Genomic DNA, 12,330 nt, shown 5'->3' on the forward strand with positions numbered 1-12,330 from the left:
GAGAGTAAAAATTAGTATAACCGAGTTGAAAAGAAAAACGAAAAGCATTTAATAGAGCTTCCAGCTCGAGAGGCAGGCGAGGAAACAAAAAGAACATGGATTTGATGTCATCTGGGTGTAAGATCTTGAACAAATTACTTAATATTTCTGATCCCCAGTTTTTCCTCTGTAAATGAGATTACTCCTTCTCATATCACAGGTTTATCTGTGATGATTAAATGAGACAACACATGAAGCAAGAGACCTGTTGCAGAAAAAACGCTAACTGTCCGCCATCAAATCCTAAAGCTCCCCGCCTCCGCCATCCTCATATTCCCGCCTAACCCCACAGAGTGTGATTCAGTAAGTCTGACGTGAGACCCAGAAAGCTACATCTTCATTTTTTAAAACCTACATTACAAAACAAACAAGGTCCCAAACAAATTCTAACGCAGGTGTCCTCACGCAAAAGACTCCGCTTGCTACCACGCCCCTTCCTTGGGTCAGGAGCGGCAAACTCCAGGTCTCGCGAGGGATTTTCTTTCTTCACACTCTGTTACGGGTCGCGCGAGAGTGCTTCGTCCAATCACGAGGCTGGATGCTTGCCCAACATGGCGGCGCGCTAGGAGCGTAACATCTGCGTTTCTAGGCGCTTCGCTCTGCGGGTGGCTTACGACTCTGGAGTTATAGAGGCCTAATCCAAACCGGTCATCTGGAAGAAACTTTGACTTCAGATGTGAGTCGTTTATCAACTGTCGGGCGGGTCGAGAGGTCATTTAACCTATGTATGGCCCAAGTTCCTTATTCTTGGGTTCTGGGCTGGTGAGTGGCTGACTTGGGGCCTAGGGAGACAGACGTGATGGGTGGGTGGCTTTGTGTCTGTGTATGTTGCGTGCGTGTTGCGCGCGCGGGTTCTGTACTGGTGAGGTGCTGGCTTGCGGTCTAGGGAGACAGACCACATGGGTGAGTGAATGGGCTGGATGGGTGGGTATGTTGCGTGCGCGCGCGCACGTGGAGGAGGATAATGGTGGTGGGATAGATGGGAGGAGTTGGCGCCTAGAATGGAGACTAGGATTGAAGTACGAAAGACCCCAGGGGCTGAGGAGGTTTAGAGAGATGCGAAACTGATGCGGGAAGACTGAGTGGATAAGATGAGCGTGTGGGAGGAGATGGAGAAATGGCACTGGCGGAACTAGAGGAAAAAGTCGGATTTATGAAGGAAGGCGACGAGAGAAAACGGCGTTTGGGGTTGAACTGGGAGAGATCTGTGCAGAAGGAATTCAAAGTTAGAAGCGGAAATTAGAATTCGAAGCGGAATTTAGAGTCTTTTGAATGTTAAGATAAACGGTAGTTGAAGAGTATTATTAAGGGTCAGGAGAAACCAAGGAAACAGTAGACCATGCAAAGAAAGTCGAAGCGTCAGCTTCAAGGGTGTACTGCTTTGGCTTTCAGGACTGATTTGGATAACCCAGAAGAAAAAGCTCCAGCCCTAAGTAGGGCTGATCCTTTTTGAGTGTCACGATGAGGACTGTTTACAAAAAACGAGAGTGCTGTGTTTCAGTGGCTTGGGACAGTGAAAAGAGTTCCATCATGTTTTCAGTAAACAACTTATGAGTGGTAACTCTCCCAGTCCCTAATTTAGGCAGTGGGATATTGCAGTGAACAAGATAGACAAAATATTTTCCCTCATGAAACTTAACTGGCAGGGCAGATTTTAAAAAGTAAGTAAGTGCTGTATATGGAATGTCAGATGGGTAAGTTCTGTGTTGAAGACTTTGAAAGTGTTAAGGGAGAGGAGTGTGTTCACTCACTGCACATGTAAGTGTTCACTCATTGCACTAAGAAAAGGCATCAGGGGTGCCTGGCTGGCTCAGTCCATAGAGTATGCTGCCCTTGATCTTGGGTAGTGAGTTCAAGCCCCAAGTTGAGCATAGAGCTTACTTTAAAAAGAGGTGGGGGGGGGAGAGGCAGTGAGAAGGTGAGATTTTATCAAAGGCCTGAACAAGGCGAGAGTACCTTGTACGTATGTATTTCTGGGGGAAGAGCAGTCCATACCGACCAAGTACAAAATCCCTGATGCAGGAGTGTGCCACACTTGGTTAAAAACAAACAAAAAACACCCCCAAAACCAAGGAGACTAATGTGGCTAGATAAGAATGAGCCAGGAAGAGAAAAATAGGCTAGAGAGAAGGGGGAGTGACAGTGTTAATGCCAGGTAAGAGTTAACACTGGGTTAAATTCTGAGAAATCGGATAGATTTAGCTAAGATTCCTTTGCCTTTAGGAGGTTGGTTAGCAAAAAAGTGGCTTTATTGACTCTTATCTGTTCTGACCAGAAAGTTTGATTAATGTAGGATATAAATTGAACCTGCCGTATCTGTAATTTAATTTGTTCCACATATGTTCAAAGTGTCATGTGTGTACACTGATGTCATCTGTGCAGTCTTTAGAATCTTAATGTGTTGCAGAGCTCTAACATACCAGTGTCTTTTGAAATTACTGTTAGAGTACTTTTTTTTGTTGTTGCTTGCCAGAACCACAAGAAAGGAAAACATTTTCCTTTTAAACTTTTTCTTTTTTTTTAAGATTTTTTAAAGTAATCTCTGCAGCCAATGTGGGGCTTGAACTTACAACCCTGAGATCAAGAGTTGCATGCTCCACTGACTGAGCCAGCCAGGCACCCCTTTTCAACTTTTTCATGGGAACTGGTTCTTATCCTAATTCTATGCTCCCCTCTTTTTTTTTTTAAGATTTTATTTATTTGAGAGAGAGAATGAGAGATAGAGAGCACGAGAGGGAAGAGGGTCAGAGGCAGAAGCAGACTCCCTGCTGAGCAGGGAGCCCGATGTGAGACTCGATCCCGGGACTCCGGGATCATGACCTGAGCCGAAGGCAGTCGCTTAACCAACTGAGCCACCCAGGCGCCCAATGCTCCCCTCTTTTTTGATAGTCTGTAAAGGGTATGTTAATGTTAGGAAATTGCAACTTGTATATAGTGAGTTTCTGTGATAATGTTAGGGGCAAAAGGTGGTAGCTTAGTATGCTGAAAAACTTCCAGGTGACTATTAATTCCTCTAAATTCTGAATTATTCACTCGAGTATTTATTGTATGCCAGTTGCTGGAGGATACAGTGAAGAATAAGATGGACATGGTTGCAGCCTGGAAGGTGGGGTGGAGGACAGGACAGACATTGTAAACTTAAGAGCTTTGAGGGAAAGCATAGAATGCTTTGAAAGTATATAGAGTGGGCATCTGATTGGATGTGTGGTGTCAGAGAAAGTCTACCTGAGAAAATGATGCTTAGGGTGTGATTTGAAGGACTAGTGGGCCTTCACAAGGAGAATGGATGGTAGGAGAGTGAAGAGAACCTCTTAGGCAGTAAGAATAACAGATGGTGGGACAGATCATTATACAGCAGAGAAAATGAAAAGACAAGTGTGTCTGGAGCATAGTGGCAACAAATGAGGTTGGAGGGATAGGCAAGTCTAGATTATGTATGCCTTGTTAATGATTTTGGACTTTATAAGCCTAATAGCTTTAGGAAGCCACTGAAGGGATTTAGCAAGGACTCCAGATTTGCATGGAGGGAGGGAGGGAAGACCTGTCTGTCAGGTGAAAAGTGGATGGCAAAGGCAAGAGTGATTATAGAGAGATCAGTTAGAGGCTATTATAGTAACCCAAGGGAGATGATAATGATCTGGGGGTAGAGTTGTGGAGTTGTGACAGAAATGGGTAGGGTCAAGAAATAATTAGAAGGTAGAGAATATTCAGGACATGGTGTGTTTGGAATGGGGGAGATGGGGTGGAGAAGATGCTAAAGATTTCTGGCCTGAGCACCACAAGAAAGGTAGTGGTGTTATTTGGCAAAAAAGGGATGATTAGAAAAGGACCAGTTTGAGGTGGGTAGAAATGACTTAATTTTGGACATTGTACATGAAGTACTTCTGAGCCATTCAAGTGACAAGTCGGGTAGGCAGTTGGATATATGATTTGGAAAGGTCCACGATGAAGACAGCTCTTTTTTGAAAATGGTTGTTAAATTTTCAGTGTAGAGGTTGATATTTGCAAATGACATATCCAGTAAGAGGTCAGTATCCAAAATACATAAAAAACTTATACAACTCAACACCAAAAAGCCCAAATAATCCAATTAGAAAATGGGCAGGGGCACCTGGGTGGCTCAGTCGTTAAGCGTCTGCCTTCAGCTCAGGTCATGATCCCAGGGTCCGCATCGGGCTCCCTGCTCGGCAGGAAGCCTGTTTCTCCCTCTCCCACTCCCCCTGCTTGTGTTCTCTCTCTCGCTGTCTCTGTCAAATAAATAAATAAAATCTTTAAAAAAAAAAAAGAAAATGGGCAGAGGACCCGAATAGACATTTTTCCAAAGAAGACATATGGATGGCCAACAGACATGTGAAAAGATGCTTAACATCACTGATCATCAGAGAAATTAAAATCAAAGCCATAATGAGATATCACCTCATGCCTGTCAGGATGGCTAAAATCAAAAACACAGGAAATAACAAGTGTTGGCAGGGATGTGGAGAAAAAGAAACGTTCCTGCACTATTGGTTGGAATGCAAATTGGTGCAGCCACTGTGGAAAACAGTACAGAGGTTCCTCAAAAAATTAAAAATAGAATTACCAGGCACCTGGGTGGCTCAGTTGGTTAAGCGACTGCCTTCAGCTCAGGTCATGATCCCGGAGTCTCAGGATCGAATCCTGCATCCAGCTCCCTGCTCAGCTTCTCCCTCTGACCCTCCCCCTTCTCATGCTCTCTCTCACTCTCTCTCTCAAATAAAGAAATAAAATTAAAAAAAAAATAGAATTACCATTTGGGGTACCTGGGTGGCTTAGTTGGTTAAGTGTCCAACTCAACTCACGTCTTGATCTCAGGGTTCTGAGTTCAAGCCCAAAAATGAAAAAAGAATTACCATCTAATCCAGTAATTCTGCCACTGGGTATTTACCTAAAGGAAATAAAAACACTAATTCAAAATGATACATGCACCCCTATATTTATGGCAGCATTGTATACAAGAGCAAAGATAAGGAAGCAACCCAAATGTCTATCAGTAGATGAATGGATGAAAAAGGTATAGAAAAAGACACATACCATATGATTTCACTCATGTGGAATTTGAGAAACAAAACAGATGAACATAGGGGAAGGGAAGGAAAAATAAGATAAAAACAGAGAGGGAGGCAAACCATAAGAGACTCTTAACTATAGGGAATAAACAGAGTTGCTGGTGGTGAGTGCGTGGGAGGATGGGGTAATTGGGTGATGGGTATTAAGGAGGGCACTGGATATAATGAGATGTTAATGTATAACTGATGAGTCACTAAATTCTACCCGTGAAACTAATAGTACACTATATGTTAACTAAACTGGAAAAAAAAAGGTATGTATATACACAATGGAATATTACTCAGCCATCAAAAAGAATGCAGTCTTGCCATTTGCAACAACATGGATGGACCTAGAGGGTATAATGCTAAGTGAAATAAGTCAAAGAAAGACAAATACCATATGATTTCACTCGTGGAATTTAAAAAAACACAAAAAAGGGAGACCAGCAAAAAAACACTTTTTTTTTTTTTTTTAAGATTTTACTCATTTATTTGACAGAGAGAGATAGCGAGAGCAGGAACACAAGCAGGGGGAGTGGGAGAGGGAGAAGCAGGCCTCCCGCAGAGTAGGGAGCCCGATGTGGGGCTCGATCCCAGGACGCTGGGATCATGACCTGAGCCGAAGGCAGATGCTTAATGACTGAGCCACCCAGGCGCCCCCAGAAAACAGACTCTTAAATGCAGAGAACAAGCTGGTGGTTGCCAGAGGGGAGGTGGATGGGGGGGATGGATGAAATAAAGGGGATTAAGAGTACACTTATCTTGATGAGCACTGAAGAATATATAGAATTGTTGAACCATTATATCGTATACTGAAACTAATATAACACTGTTAGTTATACTTGAATTAAAAAATTAAAAAATTTTTTCAGTGTAGAAAGCTGTCAAAAAATCCTTCTGAAATAGAGTGTTAGCGAATCTATTACTATGTAAAGTTATATCTCTAATAAAACCTACAAAGGAAGGGTGCTTGTTGCTAGGAAACTTTATAATAGGGGATATGACTTAACCAGGGGCATTAGGGAAGGAAAAACTTACCTGAAGAAGAGATGCTTGAATTGAGTAAGGATGAGTAGGAATTCATCAGGTGAGAAGGAGGAGGAAAAAACATTACAAAGGGAATAAACTGTAAAGACCCAATTACCAGAGTGGAGGGACAGAAAGAAGAGCAATGGGAGTTATGGCTTAACCTGATGGTGAAAAAATAGTTAAGGCCACACCATGCTGGCCCTTATATGTATGCTGAAGTAATGATTTTTGTTTTTAATCCTAAGTAAAATTTTGAGCAAGTGGGCATAGGAGAAGGAAGACATAGTGAGATTTGTGTTTAGGAGATGATCTCTGCAAGGTGGAAAAAGGAAATGTGAGAGAGTAAGAGTGGAGTCAATGTGACCAAGTAAGAGGCTGTCATAAATTCAGGTGACTTGTACTGGGCTGATATGGGTGGAGATAGGGAAAAACAGATGGATTTGAGAGGTATTTAGCAGGTAAAATCCACATGACTGTTGATTTCTTGGGGGTATGAGGGGTATAGAACTATCCAGTGATGCCTACGATTCTGGCTTACATAACACTGTTTAGATGAGTGCACCTTAGAAAAAAGTGGAAAATACAGAATGGGATATAACGAAGAAAATACAAATCACTTACCACCCAGAGATATGCACTAAAATAATTTTTAAAATTACCAACTGTATAACTTACTAAGCCACTACAATCAGGGCGTCTGGGTGGTTCTGTCAGTTGGGTGTCTGCCTTTGGCTCAGGTCGTGATCCCGGAGTCCCTGGATCGAGCCCCGCAGCAGGGAGCCTGCTTCTCCCTCTGCCCCTCACCCTGCTCGTGCTCACTCTCTCTTGCTCTCTCAGATGGATAAATAAAATCTTAAAAAAAAAAAAAACTACAATCAATGGCTTTTCTTCAGTTTTATATCTTGCTATAAATGTGTTAATTTTTTTTTTTGTAATCTGGAAGGAGACAAAATTGTTTTCATTTGGTTTTAGCTACCTAGGAATGACAAGACTGAAATTTATAAAATAGAAGATATTATTTTGAAACATTAGTGACTTTATGATGTGCTACCAAGTATTCAGTCCATACAAGACCCCTATAAAAACTAACCTCTGACTATTAGTTCTTGGCTATAGATTATACTGCCTTCTGCCCCTTTGATGCTTTCAAAAGAATAGTTTCCAGTTTTCATGGTTTAAAAAAAAACCCATATGTTGCGTATGCATTTCAAGCTGTGATAAAATATACATAACATAAAATTTACCATTTTAAGCATTTTTAAGTGTACTGTTCAGTCGCATTAAGTACATTCACACTGTTGTATAACCATCACCACTGTCCATTTCTAGAAGTTTTTCATCATCCTAAACAGAAACCCATTAAATAACAACTCAACATTCATACCTCCTCCCCAAACCCTGGTAACCTCTATTCTACTCTCTTTATGAATTTGCCTATTCTTGGTATTTACTATGAGTGGGATAATACAGCATTTGTCCTTTTGAATATGGCTTCTTTTCCTTAGCATAATTTTTTTTTTAACATTTTATTTATTTATTTGAGAAAGAGAGGGAGAGTGAGAGGGAGAAGCAGACTCTCTGCTGAGCAGGGAACCCATTATGGGACCTGATCCAAGGACCCTGGGATCATGACCTGAGCTGAAGACAGATGCTTAACCGACTGAGCCACCCAAGTGTCCCAGCATAATGTTTTTAAGGTTCATCCATGTTGTAGGATGTATCAGAATTTTATTCCTTTTTTTGGCTGAAGGACATTGCATTATATGTATGTACCACATTTTCTTTATCCATTTATGGACACTTGGGGTTGTTTCTACTTTTTTGGCTGTTGTGAATAATGCTGCTGTGAACATTGATGTGCAAATGCTGTTTGAATCCCTTCTTCAGTTCTCTTGGGTGTATACCTAGGAGTGGAATTGCTGGATCATATGGTGGTAATTCTATGTTTAACTTTTTAAGAACCGCTGAGCTGTTTCCACAGCCATTGTATATGTTCCCACCTGCAATGATCCAATTTCCTAACATCCTCACCAACACTTCTCTTAACTTTTTTTTTCTTTTTTAATAATAGCCATCCTACTGGGTATGAAGTGATACTGTGGTTTTGATTTGCATTTCCCTAATGACTCATTATGATGTTAAGCATATTTTAATGTGCTTATTTGTCGTGTACATTTGAAAAATATAATTTCTACTTTCTCAGTTGATTGGCAAAAATATATTGGCTATAACTGTTGACTTGGCAACCACAGCTTTTTCCCATTAATGTATTTTTTGACTAAATATGCTTTCCTTTTTTTCTTTTTAAAGATGGCTCTGAGTAAATCAATGCATGCAAGAAATAGATACAAGGACAAACCTCCTGACTTTGCATATCTGGCAACCAAATATCCAGATTTTAAGCAGCATGTTCAGATAAATCTGAATGGAAGAGTGAGGTAGGTAACATGAAGAATTCTTAATACTCTATTATTCTAGTATAATCTGAATGGACACAGGGTAGTGGAAAGCATACTGGACTGATAGTACACCTGAATGCAATGCTAGATATTTCCTGAAATTTCTCATCTGATCTTGGACAAATCACTTAACCTGTCTGGGTTTCATCCCTATGTTGGTGCGGGGAGAGGGAGAGAGAGAATCTTAAGTAGTCTCCACGCCCAGTGAGAAGCCCTACGTCGGGCTTGATCTAACAACTCTGAGATCATGACCTGAGCCGAAATGAAGAGTCGGATAATTAACTGACTGAGCCACCTAGGCACTCCTGGGTTTCATCTTTTCAAGTTATAAAATGAGAGGATTGGACCAAATACTTTCAGTTTCTTTCTGGCTTTAAGAAAACTTGATGTCCAAATTATTGCTTACCCAATAGGGATCCCAGAGTAAGTGCAGAAACCTTGGGATTGTGCTCTAAAACATGCTGATAAGGGCCTAGAGTTCTTATTTTATTTACTTGCTTATTTTTAGTGAGGATTATTTTGTTTATTTTTAATTTTTATTTATTTATTTTTTATTTAAATTAGAGTCCTTGTTTTAAGTGTGTTTTTACTTTGATGTAGGTAGGAAAATAATAACCAGACATCAAAACTGATTTCATAGATACTATTACTTAGGATGTCAATAAATTTATTAAAAAAAATTTTTTTTTTTAATTTGAGAGAGAGAGAATGAGAGCACGAGTGGGGCGGGGGGGGCGTGTGGGGATGAGCAGAGGCAGAGGGAAAAGCAGACTCCCCCCCCCGCCCCGAGCAAGGTGCCCGATGTGGGGCTCGATCCCGGCACTCTGGGATTATGACCTGAGCCAAAGGCTGCTGCTTAACCAACTAAGCCACCTAGGCGTCCTGGGATGTCGATAAATTTAAAGTTTAGTTAAGGGGCACTTGGGTGCTCCATTGGTTCAGTGTCTGTTGATTTCGGCTCAAGTCATGTGAGATCAAGCCCCGCACTGGGCTCTGTGCTCAGTGTGGTCCAGCTTGTCCCTCTCCCTCTGCTCCTCCCCCCGCTCACACTCTCTTTCTCTGTCTCGCTTTCAAATAAATAAATAAAATCCTTTTAAAAAAGTTAAATTTAGTTCAAAAGTTGCTTTTAAAAATTAAGAAAATAGGAGCGCCTGGGTGGCTCAGTCGTTAAGCGTCCGCCTTCGGCTGAGGTCATGGTCCCAGGGTCCTGGGATCGAGCCCTGCATTGGGCTCTCTGCTCCTTGGGAAGCCTGCTTCTCCCACTCCCCCTGCTTGTGTTCCCTCTCTCGCTGTGTCTCTCTCTCTGTCAAATGAATAAATAAAATCTTTTTAAAAAAATTAAGAAAATAATGAGTGCTTTGGGAAATGGCAAATATGATAATGGTGTGGGAATAACTGATGTGTGTATTACACCTTTGAGAAGGTAATCTTTAACTGCATTCCTAAACTCTATAGGAATTATAGGCTGGACATTCCAAGCCTTCCTGGGGAAAGATGTAGTGATTTAACTGTGAGGGACAGGAGGAGCAGGGTTGTGGAGAAAAGGGAAGGTAAGGAATAATAGTATCACAGGACTTGAGGCATTTTGATGACCTCTTCCTACTAGCTGTTTCCTTATGGCTTTAGAAATGGAGGTCCTAGGGCAGGATTTAGCCTGAGGGGCAAGATAGCCTAGAAATCACATAAAATCTGAAAAATATGTGTATTTAGGGACGCCTGGGTGGCTCACTTGGTTAAGTGTCTGCCTTCGGCTCAGGTCATGATCCCAGAGTCCTGGGATCGAGCCCCACGTCAGGCTCCCTGCTCAGTGGGGAGCCTGCTTCTCCCTCTGCACGCACACTGGCTCTCACTCTCTCTGTCAAATAAATAAAATCATTAAAATACATGTATATTTATACTCATTTTTCTGGGAGATAATCCTTAGTTTTCATCAGATACTGAAAGAGATCTGGGCTCCCTTCCTCCCCCAATACACAGAGGTTAAGATCAAATGCCCTAGAGTATGGCTTCCAAGCTTTTTTGTCTACTCAGTTCAAAGTTGAGGATAGTTCCATATCACTGCTTGTATAGGGGACTCTGTTAATATTAAGCACATTAAAAAACATAATTCAAACTAAAAATTAAACATTTAAATAAGAGTTCTAATATTTCCTTTGCATACTCTAACCTTAGCGAGATTGAGTTAGTATTTCTTCTTGTTTAGATCATCCCTACCATTGTTCTTAAATCTTTGTTCCATAATTATGTATGTGAATGTTTTATTTAGTCCATATAGTGTTAGGACAGCTACAGTTTTGTTATTCTTTGTTTTCTCTGTATACCTATCATTGTACTTAAGTACTTAAATACCTATTGATTAACCATTTTGTGCTAAGTTTTAGGAAAGCCATAATAAACAAGAAAGACAGTGACTACTGCATTTGGAGTTCACACATTAGTGGGGGAAGTGGACACATAAATAAGCGGTCAAGCTTTTGGTATGGCAGAACCTGTGGAATCACATAGAAGGGAGACCTGACCGTGACTTTGCAATTTAGAGAATGATTTGAAACAGAAGTGGGTCTTGGTTGTGGTGAAGAATGAATAGGAGTTAGCCAGATAGAAGTGTGTTACAGGCAGAGGGGGCAGTCTGCAGAGCACTGAGCAGTAAAGGAACTGGAAAAGCCGAGTGTGTCTAAGATGTTGTGGACAAATGACAGGAGGTAAGGCTGGGGAGGATTATGCTTGTACTTTATAAGGCCCACTTAGGAGTTTGGATTTTATTTTTATTTTTTTAGATTTTATTTATTTGAGAGAAAGAGTAAAAGAGAGAGCACGAGTGGGAAGAGCAGAGGGAGAGGGAGAACCAGAGCAGGGAGCCCTATGTAGGCTTGATCCTGCAACTACGGGATCATGACCTTAGCTGAAGGCAGATGCTTAACCAACGAAGCCACCCAGGTGCCCTAACTTTGTTCTTTTTAAGAGAGAGAGTGATCCCACATGGGAGTGAGGGACAGAGGGAGAGGGAGAGTTAAGTAAGCTCCACACCCAGTGCGGAGCAGAGCTCAGTCTCATGACCTGAGCTGAAATTAAGAGTTGGATGCTTAACCACCTGAGCCACTTAGGTGACCTAAGGAGTTTGGAATTTATTTTAAGGACATGGTGTGGAGGGTTCTTGTATCTTCAGAGTTACCCATCCCTGTCCTTATCCACTAAAGTTTAAAAGCAGAGGAATAACATGTTCAGAGTTGTGTTTAGATAAAAGTATTCTAGGAGCATTGGGGAGGATGGGTTGCAGGGGAAATTAAGATTGGAGGTATAGGGAAGTGAGTAGGAAATGGTTTCAGTAATCTGGATTAGACAGACATTGGTGGCCAAACTAGGTAGAGGCAGGAGGGATAGAAATCACTGATGAGTTTGACTGAAATTCATGAAGAGAATTAGCAGGACATGGTGGAAGTTAAGGAGTCTGAGCCAGATATAGTGCTTGTGATTTTTTTTTTTAAAGATTTTATTTATTTATTTGACAGAGACACAGCAAGAGAGGGAACACAAGCAGGGGGAGTGGGAGAGGGAGAAGGAGGCTTCCCGCGGAGCAGGGAGCCTGATGCGGGGCTCGATCCCAGGACTCTGGGATCATAACCTCAGCTGAAGGCAGATGCTTAACAGCTGAGCCACCCAGGTGCCCCAGGTGCTTGTGATTTTAGTTTACCAAGAGGATGGGTGGTAGTACCTAGTTTACTGAGTTAGGGAAC

At 41.6% G+C, this 12,330-nt stretch overlaps 1 protein-coding gene across 2 annotated transcripts in view; it reads left to right on the top strand.

Annotated features, from left to right (window-relative positions):
* Positions 1-568: 568 nt before the first annotated feature.
* METTL16 (methyltransferase like 16) overlaps positions 569-12,330 on the top strand; it is a 73,685-nt gene continuing 61,923 nt past the window's right edge. Inside the window, exons 1-2 of one of the 2 annotated variants that reach the window (XM_027625846.1) lie at positions 569-715; positions 8,448-8,575. In XM_027625846.1, coding sequence (XP_027481647.1) covers positions 8,448-8,575 — 128 coding nt within the window. In that variant the 5' untranslated portion in view covers positions 569-715. Of the gene's footprint in view, positions 716-1,453; positions 1,473-8,447; positions 8,576-12,330 lie in introns of those variants that run through there. The other variant, XM_027625847.1, reaches the window with a different exon arrangement.

Source organism: Zalophus californianus, chromosome 16 (genome assembly GCF_009762305.2).
Source record: "Zalophus californianus isolate mZalCal1 chromosome 16, mZalCal1.pri.v2, whole genome shotgun sequence".
Classification (NCBI taxonomy): Eukaryota; Metazoa; Chordata; class Mammalia; order Carnivora; family Otariidae; genus Zalophus; species Zalophus californianus.